This window comes from Ammodytes marinus (assembly GCF_949987685.1).
Source record: "Ammodytes marinus genome assembly, chromosome: 10".
In the NCBI taxonomy this organism is placed as follows: domain Eukaryota; kingdom Metazoa; phylum Chordata; class Actinopteri; order Uranoscopiformes; family Ammodytidae; genus Ammodytes; species Ammodytes marinus.
In genome coordinates this window covers 4,678,205-4,701,355 of record NC_137214.1, presented here as the reverse complement: position 1 = coordinate 4,701,355, position 23,151 = coordinate 4,678,205, and the positions used below count along the sequence as shown (strand labels likewise).

The following is a 23,151-nucleotide window of genomic DNA, read 5'->3' as shown; positions in this document are numbered from 1 at the left end:
ATCAGTGCAATTTGCACCAAAACATCTGTATGGCCAGGTGATGAGAAGGAAGCCCTTTCTGCGCCCACGCCACAGATACAGTTGCATGGAGTATGCAAAAGCTCATTTAGACAAGCCAGATTCATATTGGAAGAAAATGCTTTGGACTGATGAGACAAAAATTAAGTTATTTGGTCTTTATAAAAAGCAGATGTTTTGGTGCAAATTGCGCTGAATTGTTGAACGATGTACAGATACACAATCTGCAGCCAGATGTTCTTGCAGGTCTTTGGAGGTGATCTGTGGGTTGTGTGCAACCATTCTCACAATCCTCCACCTATGCCGCTCCTGTTTTTTTCTTGGTCTGCCATGCCTGGGTTTAACTGCCACTGTGCCTGTGTCCTTCCATTTCCTGACAACGTTCCCTACAGTCGAAATTGACAATTGAAACCTTTGGGAAAGCTTCTTGTAGCCTTCCCCTAAACCATGACAATGAACAATCTTTGTTTTTCAGATCTTTTGGGAGCTGTTTTGATGATCCCATTCTGTCTCACTTCAGCAGAGATTCAAAGAGAAGTGCAACTTGCATTTAGGCACCTAAAATACATTTTCTCATGATTAAACAGACATTTCTATGAGGTTCAAGGCTTAACAACATAATCCAACCAACTTTGTGTTTAAAGTAATCAGTTTTACATGCAGTTACAGGCATTAAAATCAACAAAACCACAAGGGTACCCACATTTTTGCACAGCCAGTTTTTCACATTTTATTTTATTTCATACAACCAAATACTGCTTTTCAAAAAATCTTTGTTTGGAAAACATCCCAGTACTTAGCTGTTTCTGGTAAATTAAAGACATACCACTTTTATATTTTTTTTGTGAAAGCAGCGTCAATTATAATGCCGGCTGAGAGGGGTTCCCAAACTTTTTCATATGACTGTATAAGGGGACCTTCTCGATTGTGTTGCTGGCAGTAGTGGATGCAAACTACTGTTTCAGGATGGTGGACGTCGATGCCTATGGGAAAGGGAGTGATGGCGGTACCCTGAAAGCATCTGCCTTCGGAAAAGCCCTTCAAGCAGGCACACTCCACATCCCAGCTGACAGAAGCCTTCCTGGAGCTCCCGAGCTTGGTGAGATGCCACACGTGTTTGTGGGGGACGAGGCCTTCCCTCTGCAGAAGCACATCATGAGGCCCTACCCTGGAAACAACCTGACAAGGCAGAAGCGGTTGTTTAACTACCGTCTGTCTCGGGCTCGTCTGGTGGTCAAGTGTGCCTTTGGGATCCTTGCATCCAGGTTCCGTATGTACTATCGAGTGATGGGGCAAAATCCTGAGCATGTTGAAGCCTGCGTAAAGGCAACCTGCTGAGGTCAACAGAGGCCACTCCTCCATCAATTGACGAAGCAGTCCCCTTGGAAGGAGGCAGGCGTCTTGGAACTAACAACTCCACGAAGGAAATGGTGCAGGAGAGGGAGAGGTTCATGACCTATTTCAACAGCGCTGCTTGGCGAGGTTTCATGGCAGAATACAATAGTTTGATCCAATCATCTTCATAAAAACACTGACATCAATAAAGAGCAAACTTTGCATACTCAGTCCCTAAAACCCACATGAATTTGTACAGTATACTTTTCTGAATACACATCCTCAATGTGTTATGAATAAATATTTGCATATATGATAGGATATTTTTTCAGGCTGATAAAGTAAATTATTTGTTGTTTGTGCCCATCTTGTCATATAATTTGCTCTATGAGCACTTGTAACATTGTCTTATTTACTTTAAAGTGAAAAGAACCAAATCATAAACAATCTTAATTCATACAGTGATTTTATTTAATTTAAAAAAATGTAACTGTAAAATGGAATGATTTTGAATTAAAAGAACAGGCCACAGGAGTCACCAGGTCACAGGAGTTTGTTCTGAAAAAGCCAAATGACAAAAAGACAGAACAGCCAGGTTATAGTGACACGTCGATCAAGTCAGGGAAATATTTGCAATAACAATTAACAGGTATATTGTAACCATTGCCGATTTACATTGAAACTCTGCCTCATACATGAGGCGCTGTATCTTACTAAGCTCCAGCCGCCGCAGTGATGCCAGGAGGCTCAGCAGGAAATGATGGTCCTCATCCACGACAGGAATAGTAGTAAAACTGGGGCCAGCTGTTCTCTCCAGGGTGAGCATGAGGTTTTGCTCAAAAGCTGAGTTGGGTGCCTCTGCCCTTCCAGCCCTCCTCTTCCTGCCCAGAGCTACAGCAGCACCTGCAGCCCGACCTGCATTCACTTGCACATTCACTCTCTCATTCACCACAGTCCCATTCACCACACTCTCATTCACCACACTATCCTTCACCAGACTCTCATTCATCACACTCTCAGTCACACTCAAATTAACAAAATCTTCCATGCTGGAGTTGGTAAGAAGGCCTCCATTTCACTCTCATGCACACTCTCAATCTCACTCTCATCCACACCATTCTCACAACTGCTCTCAGGCATGTTGCTTGTGGTCATCCTTGATGCGACGAAGGGGTCTATAAAGGCCATCAGTCCTGCATGGCACCAGGGCTGCTGGCAGCGCTGCCACTGGCTGTGGCATCTGACGCCTCCTTTATTATACTATCTATGGAAGCCTCCCTCCTCTCCCTCACATACCTATCCCTAAGGTTGCGCCACCTTTTCTTGCAGTCTTTTTCTGTGAGAGCACAAGGGAAATAGATTTTAAGTTGTTGCCATTTCAAATAATAACTGCAATTTTCAGATAACTACATTACAATAAGAATTATAATGATCTTATGATTTTATATTACTTCATTCAATTTATGCTTGGCTAAAAGAAAACCACTGTACTACAGTACAGTATACTACAGTATCAGGTTTGGGTATAGCAACATATTCCATATTATTGGGAAGACAATAAAAAAAGGTTACTTTTCAACATTAAACATTTCAAAGTAATCTGGCCTACCCTATTTTGTCATGCTTGAGTAAATTGGGATATTTATAACACTATGCTAGGGGGTAAAATACCTGTCATAATAACCAATTTATGAACAATACAGCTGTATTGATTATATTTAAGTAAGAAGGCATAATTGGCTTAAAACTTGTTAGCTAACATGAATTGGTCAACCCGCTATCAACGGTCACCCGCTCTTTTTATTTAAATATATTTCACAAAACATGTAAGTATCTGGCAGGCCAAACTCCTCGCCGATCTCTTTCCAAGCCTGGTTGGTCTCGTTTTTGTCCCTGTATATATCAATTTGCATGTTCCAGAGGACCGGTCTCCTGAACACTGCCATGATCATTCGTTCCCCCATCTTTTTGGCTGTCCGTAAATAAATTCATGTCCTTGCGTAGAACACTAGCGATCCCATCTGTAAATTTACGGAAGCACGGATACGAAAAACACGTGTATGTGGAAACGGGGCGTAAGACCTACCTGCTCAAGGTACAAAATGTAATATTAATATCTGTAATTCAGATTATTGGCGGTGATTTCACACCAATGAGGATATATTTATGAACGAGGATATTGATTTTAGCTAATAAATTACTTAAAATCTTACCGTATGTCTCCAATATGTGAACGGACAAAAGCACACGTCTACACTCGGCAAACAAAATAACATTCTTTATGTTTCAGTCATACCTTCCAGAGATACAAAAACAAACACTTGGAAAAAACATGTACTTCATGCACCATACACTTTCGTAAACACCATATTATACAAAAAGGCACATGCTTTTAAAGTAAGTATCTGACATCATATTTTTTCCTACAATAAGTGCCATGTGGCTGGAACGTTGGGGGTCAGTTTTCCGATCAAGAAACATGTTTGACCGGATAAAGGAAATGTCAGTGAAGATAGTTAAGTGCCACTGTTTGGCTATGTGTAGGAGTCATCTGAGTCCATATGTTCACTGTGTGGGTCTCCTGATCTTATGTCCGCGCTTCCAGGTTCCTCAACAGTTCTGCTGACAGTCTCCAGTTGGTCAGAATTCGACTGATTGACCTCAAGACTCCCATCTATTTGAATGGGATCGGCGTTAGAATCGGTGTCTTTAAGTTCATCCTGAATATCAGGATTTGTATTGTTGGCGTCTTCTGTGTGTCTTGTGTGATGAACAGGTGTTGGCATGCTCTGGTTGGTAGTCAACAGAGTGTCAGTGGAGCTGCTGGAGTCTGAGATCTGCTCCTTAGCCGTGTCAAAGGACTCAGTGAAGTTACTGTCGCTGTATGACTGACTGGCCATGGTTTCCTCTTCAGACCCAAGCGCGTCCATAAAAGAGTCATTTGTATCAGTCTGAAGATTAACATTTTGATCTTTATTCTCATTTGTATCTTCAATATGAGTGTCTGCAGATATATTGTCCGTGTGTCCATGGATCGTACAAGCTCTTGTAAATGTGTTCCCTTTGCATTTTTCTTCGTCACACGAAGGCGTGAAAAGGCCATTTCTCTTGACCAAACTTTGTGTAGGTTCCATATCGGCGTCGATATCATTCTGTTGGCAAGGCTCCGCATTGTCGGCTTGTTCCATGTTGTCCTCTCCAACAGAAGTGTCTTCCCCCCCAGACAGTAGTCTCTTCAGTCCGCGGGCTCGCTCTGTGTAAAGCTGGCACAGCTGGGCGTCGGGCAGGTAGCTGCCGTGGATCTCAGCCAGCTTCATGTAGACCACGTAAAGGCCTTCAGGGTTGGCCTGGTCCTCCAGGGCTGCTGCCAGGGCCAAGTGGAAGTAGCCCACCGCATCAAATGCATCCTGCAGAGAGAGAGAGAGAGAGAGAGAGCACAGTTCATTCATAACATAAACACCATAGACTTTCTTTTTTTTTACGATATTTTTTGGGCATTTTTATGCTTTATTGATAGTGCAGAGAGACAGAGGTGAAATGGGGCAGAGAGGGGAGTGACATGCAGAGAACGACCGCGGGCGGAATCGAACCCGGGTCTGCTGCTGGGGGGGGGGGGACGCCCTACCAACTGACCTAAGGGCGCCCCCATATAGACTTTTTCTTAAATCATTCTTTAATATATATTCTTTAATATATATATATATTATTTTCTTGCACACACATGCACACAAATACATCCCCACACAATGTAGTTGTTTAGTTTATATTTGTAAGTTTGTAATAGCTATTTATATGTAAATATTGTACATTCTTATTACAATTTAATTATTTGATTTAGTTTGTTCGTTTGTTTCAAATTGATCAAATGTCTACTTCTGTTTTTCCATTATAATAAAGCCCCATTGAATTGACTTGATGGATGGATAGATAGATAGATAGATAGATAGATAGATAGATAGATAGATAGATAGATAGATAGATAGATAGATAGATAGATAGATAGATAGATAAGAGGTTTAAAACGGGTATTTTGGTGAACTAATGTTCGTTGCATATTTAGGTATAAGATGGAGACATCGGCAGAGTGTTGTTAGTCCATGCAAATACAAAGACAAATTGGTCTCCTGTACCTTCAGATTGTGTAGAGTGAAGTTGCCCAGTCTGCAGTACAGCATGGTGTAGTAGCGAGCCTCTGTCGGGTGATGCAGTGCGGGCGGACAGAGGGACAGGGACTTGAGGTAGTAGTTTTCTGACATCTCATACTGCTGAAGGCTGTAGTAGACTGTAGCCAGCCGGTGGTACGCTGCTCTCTCATTCACACGCACACCTGAGGAAATACAACAATGGTGTCACCTGAAAGGGCCGGACATACTTTCTGCGTGACGTCTGTGTGCATCGACAAAAGCATGCTTTAAAGGTGAAGTAAGCAATTTTTTATGTTAATATAAGTGTTGAATCGCTCTTTATTTATACAGTGATTACGTACATAGTGTGCGCGTTTAATAAAGCCGATCTCTCAGTCACTCGCTCTCCATGTAATCAGAAAAATAAACTTTTCAGTGAACCTTTTACTGATAACCAATAAGAAGAGAGAACACTACAAACCGGCACCTGTCTCACTGCCAGTGCACATGCAGAGCGACAGATGGGTGAATGTGTATGGCGGAGCAGGTAAAAATCCTTCCCAATGTCTGTTTTAATGGTTTTTATCATATTTTATCACACTTATGGATCTGAGATGATGCTAGATAGCCTTTGTGTTAAGAGCTATGCCTTTTTGTACTGTGTTTCTATATTGTAAATCATCTTTATTTATTTGTTTGCAAGTATTTGTTTTTAAATGTGTGCCTGAGGCACTTTGTACCCGCGTGTTTTTAAAAAGTGCCTTATAAATGAAATGTAACTTTATTAGCATTACTAGTTCTAGTGGTAAAGGATGTGCTTGTACTGTATTGTATACCTGTCTTGTTGGCGACGTGAACAGCCAGCGTTGCGTACTGCAGAGCCTCCTCCTGCTCTCCCTGCTTCATCAACAGCTCAGTCAGCTTACTCAACAAGCGGAACTCGGAGTGGACGTCCTGGATGCTGCGTGCAAATGGCAGACTGCCATCCTGAAACCAAATATGAGAATATTATTTCAATTGAATGAAATGAATGGAGCCACAATAAACATTTAAAAATCACTAAATGGATCAAAATAAAATAACTAGTATGGTTTGGTCCTCTCACCCTGAAGAAAGGCAGTGAAGCCATGCGGTTCCTGTGGCCTTTGAAGTAGACGTCTCCGGCCTCCTCGTAGATGCTCATGGCAAAGTGAGGGTCGTTCATCCTCAGCGCTGTCTTCACTGCTGCCTGTCAATCAAATGATAATGTCATGACTACTTATCCAGCGTTACCATGTAAGACCACTGGTAGTAATGTTTGTGTTTATCAAAAGTTACATTTGTATAACAATTATTTACAAGAATGCAGATAAATCATTAGGTAACATAAAAAAAAATATGAACACTGGCAGCGTTGTGAAGACGTGACAAAGCTCCTGCCTCTGCTGTTCAGATATGAGTGTCAATATGCAATGAACGCCACTGTTGTAGCCCGCATAACCAGCCTGATCCCAAGAAATAGTCATGCTAGGCTCATCACAACAACTAGAGACTCTAGCTCGTATGAAAGCTGTGTATATCCAGTATGGGATGGTTATCGCTAACAAATAAATGTTTAAGTTTGGAATAAGGAGACAGCCCCCTGCTTTGATATGTGGCTCATGGAGTTCTCTAGCACTCTAGTATATGCGGAAAAAATATGTTATGAGATCTCGGGGAAAGCAGAAAAATGTAAGCAGATATGGCAGCCTTTCCTGGACTCTATAGCGGCTCTGAAGTGACCTTCATGACACCCGTTTGACTTTTTAGTTTTTGCTTAACATTTACCTTTAGTTTAAACAATGTCCTTAGCAACCTGTTAAGTAAAGTATGCCATGTTAGCTGTTTATTTTGTCTTTTGTTTGTGTGTTCACTTTTACAGTTGTGTGTTTGTGTTCTTAAACCTGCAGTGTGTAGAATTTTGGGATTTTTTTCATAGCAGACTTGGTAGAAAATAATTATAATATCCATAAGTAGGCTACGTTTAATTTAGTGTATAATAGCTGTTTTTTTTGTTTTTTTTAATCCCCCCCCCCTTAGAAGTCTCTTATATTTCCATATTTATCCATACCATAGACCACCTGTGTGCCACCATGTTGGAAGCGTCATGGTTGGAATGTCATCAGGTGCATTGTTTAGAATTTAGAATTGTTCTCGTCCTTGAAGGCCACTGTAGCTTCTGTTATTATTCGAAAGGGAGAGCGTTGCATTCTAGAACTTTCACCACTAGATGCCAATATATTATTATTCAGATATTACACACTGCACCTTTAAAGGGGCACTGTGTAATATGACATCATCAAGAAAGTTCTAGAATGCTACGCTCCCTGGGTAACCCCACCCCTTTTGAATAATAACAGAAGCTACAGTGGCCTTCAAGGACAAGAACAATTCTATATTCTAAACAATGCACCTGATGACATTCCAAACACATGGATGCCTCCATAAGACTTGCCTGCTCAATGTACAAAATGTAATATTAATATTTGTAATTCTCCGCTCAGGAGGATAATTCAGATTATTGGCAGAGGTGATTTTACACCAATGAGGACATATTTATAAAAGAGGATATTGATTTCAGCTAATAAATTACTTACAATGTTGCACAGTGTCCCTTTAAAAATAAATAAGATTCCAACCTAGACACTGTCATGTATTCCCTCCCTCCTCACCTGCAGGTACATGTCAGCCAGCTCGTCCTCCTGGATGAGGTAGTAGATGCGTCCCACCTGTAGCCAGGTCTCTGACTCCTCCTCCCTCTTGCCCAAATCAATAGAAATCCTCAAGCTCTGCTTGGTGTAGTCCAGGGATTTACGAGACGATCTGCAATCCACAAACCAGAAAAGTGAGACTTGTTTTGATCTTACTGTAAAACCACAAATATTGTGAAAAAGATGGACAGAGAATAAGACCATGTCCACATGTACACAAATATATATATTAAAAAACACACATTCCTCCCACTTCTCATAGACAGGGCAGTGTTTTAGAATATTCTCCGTACATGCAGACACTTCAAAAAACTATTGACAACACTGACGTACTCATGTCAGGCCAGTAGGTGACAATAATGTGTCAAGGCAAACACCAAAGAAGAAGATTGTGAGCATGCACATTGAGCGTCTTCATGAGCGAGTTTGGAGCATAATCAGTAGAAGGAAACAACATTGCCATGCACACATTGAATTCTAGCGTTTCCCAAAACCTCCAGTTTAAGTGTCCAATGTCTCCACTTTGGTATGCTGTTTTAAAAAACGCTCTGGTTTTAGGCCATGTCTATACGGTAACGATTTCAATACAAAAGCAAAAGTATTTTTACATATGGGGCCTATCTTTTCCATGATAACAGCATTTGCAGTCTTGAAAACGTACACTTTTGAAACCAGGTTCAAGAGTGGAATGTTTTTCAAAATGCAACTCCAGCGTCACCATGTGAACAGCAATGGCGTTCCCTGTGATTACGATGACATCACGGCTCCACTCCATACATGCGTAGGCCTGTTAGCTGTCAAATGGTCAAACGCTATTTAAGTTAGAAGACAACATGCACAGTGTCTCCTGCTGCACCATTACTGTGATCAGCAGAGAGTCTCGTGCAGGGCTCAAATATAACACTCGCCAAATGTGGGGACATTTAAGTCTATGCGACAAGCAAGTTATTGAGACCACCCGCCACTTTGGCCAGGGAAATATTTTTCTGTTTTTGGTGAGACCAGTGTCTTGTAAAGGTGGCCTTATGCATATGATTAATATTGAGTTTTGACAGTTATCCTAGTGTCTCGTTGCCTTTCTTTTTTTTCTTTCTTTTTTTTCTTCACATTTTCTGTGAGGTGAAGTGGTGTGTAGCTGCGGACGCGCCTCAGACAGAAAAGAAAGTTGGACGTGCAGTAGACGCTGGATGTGTGTTTCAGGGGGTGAGACTGAGTGGGAGTGGGTTAGGGGAGAGGCAGGGACTGACTTTTCAGTGTTGAGTGAGAGGTAGAGGCTGCTGAGGATCTCCAGATATTCTCCTTCCAGCCTCTTGTCCTTCAGCTCTCTGGAGACGGACACACAGTGCTCAAAGTAGACAATGCTCTGTCCATAGAGCAGCATGTCAGCATACAGACGACTCAGCACCTTGGCCACCACCATCTGACCTAGAAGTAAACAGCAAATACATAGGTGACCTGTTGCCCCTGACACTAAATACATTGATCTGTTTACAAGGCTAAAAAAAAGATTACAGTGGCTTAGAGTGGCATATAATGATGCCATGAGGATGTTGCTCTGTGTTCCTAGGTGGCACAGTGCTAGCCAGTTATTTGTGTCCTCTAATGTACCTACATGTCAGGCACTGTTACGAAAGTTAATGTTCAAATTCATGTGTCGATTGGATTTATCAGAAAATAGCATCATTATAGCCTTAACCAACCCTATGATGGGCTTTAGGTTCACATCCAGACTTCGAAAGCATTGGCATGATAGCTTGCACCTATTTTAGTACAGTATTTTATTGAGTAATGTATTTTAATGTGTTCTATGTGTGTGTGTGTATGGTGGATGTGAGTGGACCATCTGAGTCCTTAATAAAGATTATTATACATTTGCATGGCTGAGGCTAGATTTAGCTCGTCACATACTGTATATGTTAGTTCAGTGTATTAGAAGTGTTGCCATTACAAAATTATTCCATCAGGGTTTGAAAGGTGTTGCTTTCAACAATAGAATGTCCTGCTCAGCACATACCTTATCTCTTATGTGTTTGGATGAAAAAATATGCAAATAAGCAGATATATTCCTCTGAGAACTAACTGGTGGTATGTTCCAAATTTTTTTTAACTATTCCTTTTTAGTTGCGTGGACTTCTACTTACTGTGTAAGTTTCTGGCATGTAGCGCAATGAGTAGCCCCATTTCATAACTGGTCCTGATGGCGTGACTCCTCCCCCTGTCTCTGTAGCTGCGGCCCAGCCACAGGTAGGTCTGAACGTGCTCCTCATCCGTGGGGCTTTCCCACAGCTCCAGAAAGAGACGCAGGGATCTGGTAATACAATGACCATCATCATTATAACTTTGATTTTGTACTTCCCTTTTGTTTTTTTCTTTGTTTTTTTACATTAGTTAAACTGGTCTTCTGTGGCTGTGGCGAAGTGGATAGGGTGGTGGACCCGCAACTACAGGGTCGGTGGTTCGATCCCCATTCTCCCCGCCACATGTCCAAGTGCCCCTGAGCAAAACACTGAACACTAATATGTCTCCCGATAGTTAGCTTGCACCCTGCGTGGTAAGCTGCTGCTATCGGTGTATGAATGTGTGCTCCAGTTGTAAGTCGCTTTGGAAAAAAGCGTCTGCTAAATGACATGTAATGTATTCTCTTATTTTTTAACAACAAGACAGGTGTCTGACCTGACCAGGAAGCGTTCCGCCACACAGGAGGCCCCTACATCCAGTGCGAGGCAGCCGAGGTTGGCCAGTGCCAGGGCTTGGTTCCTCTGGTTCCCGCTCTCCCTGGAGATGAGCAGGGCAGAGTGGAGATGCCAGCCCGCCTCCGGGACGCGGCCCTGCCGCCTCAGACTCAACGCTAAGAGGTTGTGGATCACGCCTCGCTGTGTGGGACTGTCTGTGCCCTGGAGAGAGACGCATGCATACACACAAGCACAGATTTTTACAAGCAAAAAAAACAACAGACTTCAGTTTAACAAATTACTGCTAACCAAGAAAAACAGAGGCGAAAATAGATAGTCCATTGTCCTTGTCAACCTCTGTTCTTCTTAGGTGTTGGGCCGTGCCACACACAGTCAACAGCAATTTATGAAAACTTGTTGACGATTTCCCTTAGGGCCCGTTATAATATTAGGCACACTCGTACCGCTAAGGTCCGTAAAATGGACATTTCATTGAGGTAGCTATAAAAAATATTATACATTATTTTTTTTTGTTGAATTATTAGGCCTGAGATATGTCAATGCTGAGCAGCAACACAGATTTTTAGGCATTATTATTTTGTGTACAGTGTAATAAACTGACACTTATACCGATAAGGTACGTAAAATGGACTTTTCAAAAAGGTAGCTATAAAAAATATTATACGTCGATATATTTCCAACTTTTTTAGACTTGATTTTTAAACCAACATCAGTATTCATCATAAATTGAATTTCTGTGTTAGGAAAAGAACCTCACCTGCAGTCCATGTACATTTTCCACTCTTTTCCAGAAGTGAACAGTGAATCAGCCAGGAACAGTGTAACAGGAACATCATTGGCTAAATAAAATTGCGTGTATGAGAGAGACTGTGTGTGTGTGTGTGTGTGTGTGTGTGTGTGTGTGTGTGTGTGTGTGTGTGTGTGCGCGTGTGTGTGTGTGTGTGTGTGTGTCCATGACCTATGACATTATGAGCAAAAGGCTAGTGGTTTTCAAGTGTCACTGTTTTCATTCGCTCTGTTCCAAGTAAAGTTTTTCATGCAGAAGTTGTAAATCCCTCTAAAGATTTCTTTGTAAAAATGCAGAGGACACACACCTACCTGAGGTCCATACACACAAGCATGTGCAGTGCACTGCTTCAAATAAATGAAAACATGGGTCATCTTCAATCACATCAAAGGTGCAGCCTTCAGAGACACATAACAAATCGTTGAGGTGTTTACACAGCTGCCATTGAAGCCAGAGTTTATACAAAGCAACCTGTGGAACTAGTTATTTCTTACCTGGCAATATGGAGGGAGCCTTTACACAAGAAGTGCATGAAGCTTTGGAAACAGTGATGGAGTCTGATTCTGATAGCGAGCAATAGGAATCTGACACGGACACTGCAGGAGAGAAATACCTTCCTGTGTCTGAAACCTCCATTAACGTGTAACAGGTGGGTCCCTGTACCATTCCAGTGGCAGCAGGAGTATATTTATTTATTTATCAGAGGAAACATCCCAGCTCTCCAAAGAGGATTCAGAGTGAATGAAAACAATGCCAATTGAAAACCACTAGCCTTTTGCTCATAATGTCATAGGTCATGGATACACACACACACACCCTTACACACATACACACGTGCACACACACACCCACATACTCCTCAGGGTTAAAGATAAAGGGAGAGGAAGGGGGTGGATAGTGATAGTGCCATCTATTGGAAATAGCCTGTTTTTTCTCCATATGCCAAATATGGTCATAATGACGTAATATGGTGGAGAGTAGTAAAAATGATAAATTCCAAGGTAGAAGCCCAGCTTGACACCCAGATATAAAAAAATGCATGAATTGTGCTTTAATGGCAGTGAGTTGAAAAAAATGGTGTTTGAATGGGTGTTAATGGACGTTTTATGGACCTTAGCAGTCTGAATGTAACTCTTGTTTGTATATAGTGTATTTTAGCCTTACTGTAAGAGCTGAGCTGGAAATAACATTATCATATAAAAATACACTTTCTCACCAGATTTCATGCCATATGCATGAACACAGCCAAAATTATAAGAAAAAAAGAAAAATTAAATGTCCGTAAAATGGGGTTAAAGTAGGCGATAACTTCATGTGCTCCACGTTCCTCATGTTAAAGCAGTATGAAAAATAATAAATAAAATAACAGCCTAAACCTACGACCTCTTTCTCCTAACAGGCTATGACTTTTCTTATCGTAATATTATGACTCAGTGATTCTGGAGAATACTTGTAAAATCACTTTTTGTCAAAATCTATGAATATCTACTCACCGTCCGCTACCTGTCCATACTGTGTGTGTATTGTAAAGGCTCTGTAAACTTGTATGTCAACAAAATAAAAAAACATGCCCCTTTACAGACTCTTGGCTGTGTACAGAGTAGACACTGGATTTGTCTTCAGCCCACACACAGTATGGACACGTAGTGGATCATGAGGAGATATTATCTGATCTTGACTCCTAGTGATCTTGACAACTCCATAATCGCTTATCCCACCTTTGATATCCTCAACCTGGCCATACATTGTAGAATTTGAACAGAGTGCTTCTATGAAAGCTGCTTTGTACCTGGAGTGATTTGAGCAGTGGCTGTAGCACATCCTGGGCCCTCTCAGCCTGGTCTGTCAGCACCAGCATCCAGCCCAGCAGCACAGCCGCCTCAAAGCCCTCCTCCTCCTCGTTAATACGGCCCCCGATCTCCACAGCTTGTTGGGCACAGAGCACCGCCTTATCTAGAGCGTTATGCTGCTGGTAGACTGTGGCCAAGCCCTGGCACAGGTCCCTCTGGGTCTTTGCGTCCTCTCCTTGCTCAGCTATAGCCAGGGCCTGCTGGAGGTAAACCACTATCTGTGCAGGGAGCAGGGAGGTGCCTTCCTTCCAGCACGGGTTCAGTCGGACAGAGTTCCTCATAAACAGCTCCATCCTCTGGAAGGCGTCTTGGAGCGAGTGGTCTTGCCTCGAATTCAAGCTCAAAGAGGCTAGCGCTAAGTAAGGCATGTATTTCCGATGGTAGAGCCAGCTCAAGAGCCAGTTGAGGTCCAGAGGAGTGATGGGACCCTGGCCCCGTGCGGCGGAGAGAGTGGCCGAGAGAAACTGGAGGCGCTCCACGAAGGGCAGGGCGTCGTCGGTCTTCCTCAGGAGCAGGAAGAGGTTAGAGATGAGGTAGCAGACGCGGGCCTCAAGGTGTTTGTCCCCCATCACCACCGACCTCCTCAGCAGGAGGTACAGGAGCTCCAGCTCGTCCGTGGAGGTGAAGGTGTGGCAGGGCAGGCAGAGGAGCAGGGCGCCCGCCTTCTCCAGGGTCTGGGGCAGTTTGTCGGTCATGCGTTGCTTGAGGTAAACGGCGGTGAGGTTGGTGAAGAGAGCCACCAGGAGAGGGGTGTCGGAGAAGCTGCTGTCCACCTGGACACTCAGAGCCTCCTCATAATACACACGAGCCTGGACAAACATATGCAGAAGTTTAGTTCAAATACATGTAGACGAGTGATAATTCTTTAAAGATTAAAAAGGCAAGATAGAGCAGGGAAAAGCATTGTTTTTTCAACCACTGGTCAATTCTGCTTCCATAACATGTCTTATTTCATACAGTATATTTACAGTATATAGTATAAGTATATTTCTCCTATAAAACCGTCTTAAATGTCATCTCAACAAAAAATCTTAACTTGCACTTGCATCAACTTAACTTCTCATAATCATTCTATTCCGAAGGTTATAACAGAAGTGTTTGTTCATATGTTGGTACTTGTCTGATTCATGATACATGTTGGTCTGAAAAACATGAAAAATGCATGTTTTGTACCTGTAGTATATTTTGATTTATATAATGCTGTATCCTAAATATGTTCTGTAAAACACTGACACTAATATGTTTTACAAATGAAAAAGAGATCAAGATTTTAGTTTTTTAAAGAGATGCAAATGTACACATAATAAAACATTTCTTAAAAAGATGTTATACAAAAAGTAATTCTTAATTTAAGTAGCCAACTGGCAAAGTTTCATATTTATATCTACAGAATAAGTTAAAGGAGCAGTAAGTGATATGGTCCTTTTAGCTAACTTCCTGTCAGTGACTGCAGTAAGCAGTCCCCTCCTTCGTCCCGGCTATGTTTAATAGTGGAAGTATGAACATTTCCACATGCACAATGTGAACAGAACATAAGGGATATGGACTATACAGCTGTGTTGCCTTAAGAAAACACGTATCATTGGGCCTTATCAGGATACAATTCTTCAATTTTCCAGGGAGCATAAAGATTGGACTCTGGAGCAATGGAAAAAGGTTGAGTGGTCTGATGAGACCAGATTGATCCTGTTCCAGAGTGATGGGTGCATCAGGGTAAGAAGAGAGGTGGATGAAGTGATGCTCCCATCATGTCTAGTGCCTACTGTACAAGCCTGTGTGGCAGTGTGTACAGTAGGACCTGGGGTTGCTTCAGTGGGTCAGGTCTAGGTTCTAAGCAACCTTATGCGCCAAATAAAGCTTATCAAAATGTGCTACGGCGAATATGTTCCTTAATCAAAGTTAAAGATGGTCCAACAAGATATTTGAATGTGACTTTCTTTTGCCGGGCAGTGTATGTAGAATCAGAATATAACAAGAACACGTTCACCCATGCCAAGTCAGTAGCCTACCTCTTCAGTTCTAACAGCATTCTGTCTGTGAACATTATTAATAGTCCAAGTTAACTAACAAAAATATTAAGGAGGTAGCCTACTGCAATAGGCCTAGGCTATTATAAATTAACTAGGTGTAAAATAGTCCATAGTCAATTCAGGACTAAATACATAGCTAGAGACAGGCACACATACACACACACACACACACACACACACACACAAATAATAAATAATAATAAAAAAATAAATGTTTACATTTAAAATGCATTTGTGTTTGGATGTTACTGCTGGAGTAACTTTCAAACAATAAAGCCACGCTATTTGGGTCGGGGTTAGGGTCAGCAAGAAGCTTTTGAGAGTTAATTGGAACCATGTAACAATCGAACCCTACTGGATCTACTAAGTATTAATTTCTAAGAATGTTGGTTCATAATTGTAAGGAAAAATTATTGTTTTGATGATGCAAGTGAATTTCACAAGAAATAACAAGCAGCAAAAGAACACTGTTTTCTTTGTTTTTGACACAGAAGTGAATTCAGAGTGAATTATATGTTGACAGTAAATGACAAGAGAGAAAGGCAGAAATTTTAATTTTAATATTTTTATTGAACAGTTGTTGTTGTTGTTATTGAAGCTGTTACAGTTTTTTTTTTAATGAAACCTAATAGTTTGGTTCGTATTGCTATAATATGTCACCCCTCGCCCCCCACCCGAACCCAATAACCCAAGTCCTGCCTGACGATGAAATTGGATGATACATGTTACAAATTCTTATTAATAAAACCAATAGCTAGTGTCTAATTGCTGTGTGGCTTTCGGGAAACCGGAGCACCCGGAGTAAAACCCTATGATGGCAGAAGCCAGCAGATGAGAAAATCGATTAGTGACTAGAGGCAGGACTTCAGCTCTCTATTGTATTCATTCTGAAAAAAAATGATTATCAAAACATTTCCCCCAAAATGAATGCTACATTTCACCTAATACTCAATTCTAAGTTTGAAAGCTGCAGTTAAGGGCATGAAGAGGACCTTGCCCACAAAGGAAGAGCATCTAAAGATGGCATCTCATGTCAGATGAAGATGAGATGATAAATGTTCCAAGATCTTATTAATGAAACCAATAGCTATAGTGTCTAATTGCTTTGGTTTTCGGGAAACCGGAGCACCCGGAGTTAACCCTATGATGTCACACTGAGGTGGCCCTATGAACCCAAGTCCTGCCCAACATTACGGTAACAACAGAGGAGAAGATAGATGACTTGGACTTGAGGCAGGACTTGACATCTGTATTGTATTCATTTTGAAAGAAAAAATTAAACATTTTCCTTCAAGATGAATGCTACATTTCACCTAATACCTATTTCTAGTAAAGGGCTTTGACATGACTCTGAGAGTAGATGAAAGGAACCTGCAGATGATGCCATGCTTTGTTGGTGGTACAATCAAGTAATACCCGAAAAATGAGGCAATGCATTTTTCAAGTTCTGGTTCTCCTGAATACATTGACACCAGCACCATCTCTGCACAGCCCCACTTTTTGCACAGGTCCTTCAGTATTACCTTGTCTAGTTTCCTAAATGTTTTTTGGCTCATGTTAAAATCTGTTCCCTCAACTTCTGCCCATGTGTTTTCGAAGATACGCTGGATGATGCCCTCTATGTTACCAATCGTCCAGCTAATTTTAGCTTTGCTTAATGTACGCGAAACTAGTTTCTCAACAAAAACCCTGACAATCATCTTTCGTTTTTCTTCCTGCGCGTTTACATCTACCTTTGCCTCTACATCTAAAACAACTTCAGCTGGTATGAAGTCACTCACCTCCACTGTCTGTGCCTTTATATCTATAATAACTTCAGCTGGTATGAAGTCACTCACCTCCACTGTCTGTGCCTTTATATCTATAATAACTTCAGCTGGTATGAAGTCACTCACCTCCACTGTCTGTGCCTTTACATCTACCTTTGCCTTTATATCTATAACAACTTCAGTTGGTATGAAGTCACTCACCTCCATGGCGTGTGACTTTACATCTAAAACAACTTCAGCTGGTATGAAGTCACTCACCTCCATGGCGTGTGACTTTACATCTAAAACAACTTCAGTTGGTATGGAGTCACTCACCTCCACTGTCTGTGCCTTTACATCTAGAACAACTTCAGTTGGTATGGAGTCACTCCCCTCCATGGCGTGTGCCATTACATCTAAAACAACTTCAGTTGGTAAAGGGTCACTCACCTCCACGGTGGTGACCTCCACCAGCAACTGTGCTGGTGGCCCAGCCTCCATTAAGGCCTGCGTCACCCTTCTACTGTGGCGGAGTACCTGGGTATTTACCCACCAGCCCATCATTGCCACAAAACCCCACACTTTGGTCCTTATTGTCGCATACATGTCGTCGTGTGAAGAAGGAACAGACACATTCCTGCAGGTTGCCCCGCTCCTAATTGTTTCTGGGGTGATCTCTGGTGTCATCCCATCCGTAATGTGAATGTAGAGGAGATCTGATAGTCCTTGAGTAAATACCAGCATTTTATCGCTGGAAACATTTTTAAATCTACGGAAGACACCAACCTCCTTTCCACCCTGTTGTTCACCCTCCTCTGTCATAAGCAGAGAGTTAACACTATCTATTAGTGTCTCCATTGACTTTGTACTTTCAATTTTTGGGTCAAGGTTGAATCTAGTTGTAAGCTTTGTCACTATGTGATAGATTGTAGCTTTGGCAAAGCGCTTTGCAAGGAAGTTCTTCACCTTGCATCCGACACCTTTCATGGCTGGTTTGCCCTTTGGTGTGGATTCTGATTCTGGACTTGCATCTTTTGCTTCTGCCTCCTCTGAACTCTTTTCAATTATGACCTGAGCAATGTCATCTGCTGCAGAATCAATCTCCATGGAGGTTTCTTTGTGCAGCAGCTCATAGTCAGAGTCCGAAACATCATCCAAAAGAGGTTCCATCATGTCATTGACCTCCTTTCTAATCAGCTCCTGGACAGCCTTTGTGGTTGCTGTCACCAAGCTTTCGTGTGAGGAAACCTTATCCGGGGTCTGGCTTCTTACGGTTCCGACTGTTGACTGAGAGCAGTCATCAGTTACTACCAATTCCTGCTTCTCTTCACTGTTCCTCTGTCTAAGTGGTCGCGGAGAGCACAACACCTTCAGCTTCCCTCCGAATGCCTGTACCATTTTACAGGCATTATTGACCATAGCGTTGAGTTTGCGTGGGGGAGTGACACGCTGATTAATTATAGGCTCTGCCCTGCCCAGACTGCTGGAGATGGCAGAGTTTACACTATCTGCTATCTCCTGACCCATCAGGTCTGTGAGCCGCTTTGAGCTGTCACTCACAACCTGGTCCGTTACTTCGAGAATCTCGGCGAAGCACTGAGGGAGTGTCTGTCCCAGATTAGTAACTACAAACTCCTCAGACACAATAGCATTGATGCCCCTGAGAGCTACCACAAGTGCCTTTACAACTGCTGCTATAACATCTAACAGCAGGTCGGCCAACAATATCTTAGTGGCCTCCTCAGGAGTCCCTGATCTTAAAAGGGTCCACTGTTCCTCTGTCATATGATCAAAAAAGTTTTCTATCAGTGGACGAACCCCATCCACTGAAAACTGCGGCAGCTCCTCTGTCAGAACTGGTACAGCTCCATTAATGGGGACAACTTCCATATTTTGATCCATTTTGTTTGATGCGTTTTCTTTTTTCTTTTCTAAACTCCTTGTTTTTTTTAGTTTTCACAAACTGTTTGGTTAGTATGCGACCGGCTGCAAAGAAGACCAAGAATAGTTTGACCAAAGGAATTCCCTAGAATTGAAAGTCTAATGTTCAGATGACATCATCACAACCTGAGATCAAAGGATCTTCAGAGATTAAAGGGATAATGCACCTGAAGCTCCGCCCCTCAAACCAGCCAGCTCAGAGATCAAAGGAAACCTGTTCCAGAAGCTCCACCAATCACAAGTGACACAAAAAAACTAAAAAGCTGTAGCCTAGCAACAGTTGCTAAGCTGCAGCCCTTTTGTTCAGATTAGTTTTCATGGGAGTTCGATGGAAACAATAAAGTATGCCTTCTATGAGTTTATTAGCCCCAGTGATAGCTCTCATTTAAAGGTGGGGTAAGCTTGTCAAGCACAGATCCTCTTTGTGTGTTGTCGGCAAGTCTGTCAAACATTTAGTCTCTCGAACAGCACGGCTGCTGTCCAATTTCAAACAGTCCCTCGCACTTCCACCATGACGTCACATCGTGGCGCTAAGGTGCTGGGAAGTGTAGTTACTAACATAACACTTGCTTAACTTAGCTACAACATGTCAACATTTAGCTCTAGTAAACAAAAGATTACAAACAGGGAATGGATCGTATACATGTGCCCGCAACAGTCCCTCCCCCTAATAAGGCAACAAACAAGCTATACAAAGATTGTTTCAGATTTTTCTTTCTCTTTCTCTCTCTCTCTCCCCCCTTTTCTGCTTCCATGATTTTTTATTACATAAACCCCCACCTATAGCCTATTTTGTCCCTTTCGTTTAGACCTAAAACCACGAGTTGTCAACTGGGTATTACATTCAAAACTGTAACCTCCCTCTCTTTAGTGCACTGATACATGACAACTCAGAAGAGACACGTATTCATGTGCCTGTGGCTGTAAATAAAAAGCACTGAACTGCTGTCTGCATAATTAATAAATGTGGAAGAAGTGAAGAGTTGTAAATACTTCCCGTATGCACTGAACGTAACCATTTGTTTACTGGTTTTAGTTACATTCTTTAGTAATATTTTAATTAAACTAGTTATTGTTTTAGTTTTTTTGTTTTGTTTGTTTTTACTTATTTGCCACTAGACTATAGCACGTGGCAAAATTCTAATTGCGATTGAATCATTTCAACAGGTAACATTTGTGAGATCACATTACCGTCACAAAATGATTGGCCATTGGAATTGTTATAATAATAATGATGTGTTTTACTTTATCATATTTTGCTATTAGTCCACGAATTGTTAGATTACTTACTATGCTTGCCTTAATTGTTAAGAAAATAGGTATCACAATTTATCTTTAAAGGTCACATATTATGCTAAATGCACTTTTTAAATGTGTTCCAACATATCCATGAGTCCACGGTGTGCCTAGAGACGGCCAAAATATCAAAAAAAATAACAATCTCTCCTTTTCTCACTCTCCCCCTTTCTGAAAACTCCCCCCCTCCCCCCCCCCCCCCCCCAATATACTCCAGTCAGAATTCTCGCCGACTATTACGTAATAGTCGGCACAGCCACATCCCCATATTTTCTTTATATGGCCATGCTTCCCCCCCCCAGAAACGTCCACCGTGCAGTAGTCTATGATAACTCCCCTCCCCCATTTCTTATTGGTCCACGGCCCCGAGATCCGATGGAAAATTTTCCGAGTGACAGCAATGTTGCTTTACCCGCTAAGCGACAAGAATGCCCATAGTAGCCTACAGCCTGAATGTTACATACACCAACACAGAATGCTTTTGCTCATACTCCACTAATTTATCTTAACCACAGCACTCTATGCCTAGTTTTTAATAACACAACGGATAGGAAGCTACTTGTGGGTTTTTTCAAACAGTGAAACTGAAAGAAATGTTTTATTGGTATTTTTGCCTGACTGGTGTATAGCTATTTAGCTTTGGGACAAGCATTCAGCTTTTGCTCATAAAAACATAATTCTATTACCCACACTAGTCTGGAAATGCCTCGTTTTTAACAGGACAAAGGATTGGAACTTAATAGTGTGGAAGTCAACTTTGAAGATATTTTTTTCACTGATTTTAGTGGTATTTTTAGTTTATTTTATCGTCTGAGTCTTATTTTTAGCGTTAGCGCCCATGTAGCTTCGGTTGTAGCACCAAGTTTTGCTCATAACACGCTGTTTATATTCCCCACAGCAGTCTGAAAATGACTCGTTTTTAACATGACAAAGGATGGGAAGATATTCCTGTAGAAATCAAACTTTGAAGCTACTGTTTTCACTGGTTTTAATCATGTCAGGTCATGTCAAACTGTTCTCAAAGTATGGCTTAGCTCCGGCCGGGTAAACACTGTGTTCGCAGTCACGCAGTGTCTCTCTAGTATCGCGAGAGCACGGCAGAGACGGTGGGAGAGCCCCATGGACATAAAGAAAGCCCGGCAGAGAGGTGGGAGGGGCCAGCCAGATCGCACAAATATAGGTCATCCTGAGACCAGAGGATCAGGGTATAGAGGCTTGCTACAATTCATTTCATTTTCATTTAACTTTTATTTATCCTCGAGAGACCAATTGAGGGGTGACCCTCATTTTCAATGGTGTCGAGTTAACAATAAAGGATCTGAATGGGTTTTTCAGCAAACATCTAAAAAAATAAGTATTAGGGACTACTTAGACCATATAAAATTGACAGCAAAGTGCATAATATGTGAGCTTTAAGATTTAGAATTAGCAGTGGACAATAGGTAGAATAAGTAATATCAGTGATAGTCTTCAACAGGATCTAAATGTAAGGTCAATTGTGAGTTGTATAAGTATGTGTGTGTGTGTGTGTGTGTGTGTGTGTGTGTGTGTGTGTGTGTGTGTGTGTGTGTGTGTGTGTGTGTGTGTGTGTGTGTGTGTGTGTGTGTGTGTGTGTGTGTGTGGCAGGAGCACTGGGAGAACACACTAGACTTTAGGGGGCAACAGGGCTTGGTCATGGTACGGATTGCATGGTGTGAGTGCACCCTTATGTAAATAGGTAACATCCTCTCAGACAGTGGCGGCTCGCCCATAGAGGGCGATAGGGCGCCGCCCTCCTTGAGCCATATCAGCAAAAAACAAAAATATAATAATGAATAATAATGATGATTTTTTTTTTTTTTTTGTATTAATAATGATTTCAATACAGTTTTTACCTGCATCTAAGTCTGAATATCATTGTACAATCAGCGTCTGTGCTCTGTACCGTCACTCTGGGGCGATGTCGGGCTGGTTGAAAATCGCCCCCAGCGCTCTCATAGACATCAATGTAAAACTTTTTTTTTCAAACTGCAAGCCTCGCAATGCAATCTCTATGGGTTCCGGGGGTGCTCGCCCTAACGTGTTGTCGTCATACGTACAGTAAACAATAAACCAATTACAGTGACTGATACAGTCACATGTCCAGTATGCAGCCCAGAGCGGTCATATTCAAGACCAACACAACTTTATATCAACTCAGGCTAGGTTGGCAAGCTACTTACTTGATCGGACTCGGACTAGGTCTTTCCCAGACAAAATGTAACCATCAAGCAAGTATCTACCAAGATGGATTGGGGGATCGTATAAACGCGGATTTTCACGGGGCTCGTTTGAACGGCTAACGAGGCTAGCAGGATGCTAATGCGCTAACGCTCTGTCCTGCTGCCGCTGCATGATGATTATGGACTATATACTGGCTTTTTATCCATCCTGATGGCAGCACAGAGACCGCATGGATAACTTTGGGTGTCACCCCTATGCATCATCTCTCAGAAAAGGTAAAACAAACATTAAACATCAATCTGCATACGAGCCAGCGCCGTTCAACAGCTGATCGGCAGTTGAACGGCGATCAGCTGTTGATCGTCGTTTAGCTGACAGCTGCTTTCACCGTCCGACAT

General features: G+C 42.0%; 1 protein-coding gene across 1 annotated transcript in view; it reads right to left on the bottom strand.

Annotated features, from left to right (window-relative positions):
- Positions 1 to 3,826: 3,826 nt before the first annotated feature.
- sh3tc2 (SH3 domain and tetratricopeptide repeats 2) overlaps positions 3,827 to 23,151 on the bottom strand; it is a gene marked incomplete at its 5' end in the record, with an annotated part of 34,771 nt that continues 15,446 nt past the window's right edge. The window contains 9 exons of the mRNA XM_080034969.1: positions 3,827 to 4,760; positions 5,484 to 5,680; positions 6,314 to 6,464; positions 6,583 to 6,705; positions 8,168 to 8,318; positions 9,454 to 9,631; positions 10,348 to 10,514; positions 10,880 to 11,100; positions 13,476 to 14,345. Of these exons, the coding sequence (XP_079891095.1) occupies positions 3,888 to 4,760; positions 5,484 to 5,680; positions 6,314 to 6,464; positions 6,583 to 6,705; positions 8,168 to 8,318; positions 9,454 to 9,631; positions 10,348 to 10,514; positions 10,880 to 11,100; positions 13,476 to 14,345 (2,931 nt within the window). The 3' untranslated portion in view covers positions 3,827 to 3,887. The remainder of the gene's footprint in view (positions 4,761 to 5,483; positions 5,681 to 6,313; positions 6,465 to 6,582; positions 6,706 to 8,167; positions 8,319 to 9,453; positions 9,632 to 10,347; positions 10,515 to 10,879; positions 11,101 to 13,475; positions 14,346 to 23,151) is intronic.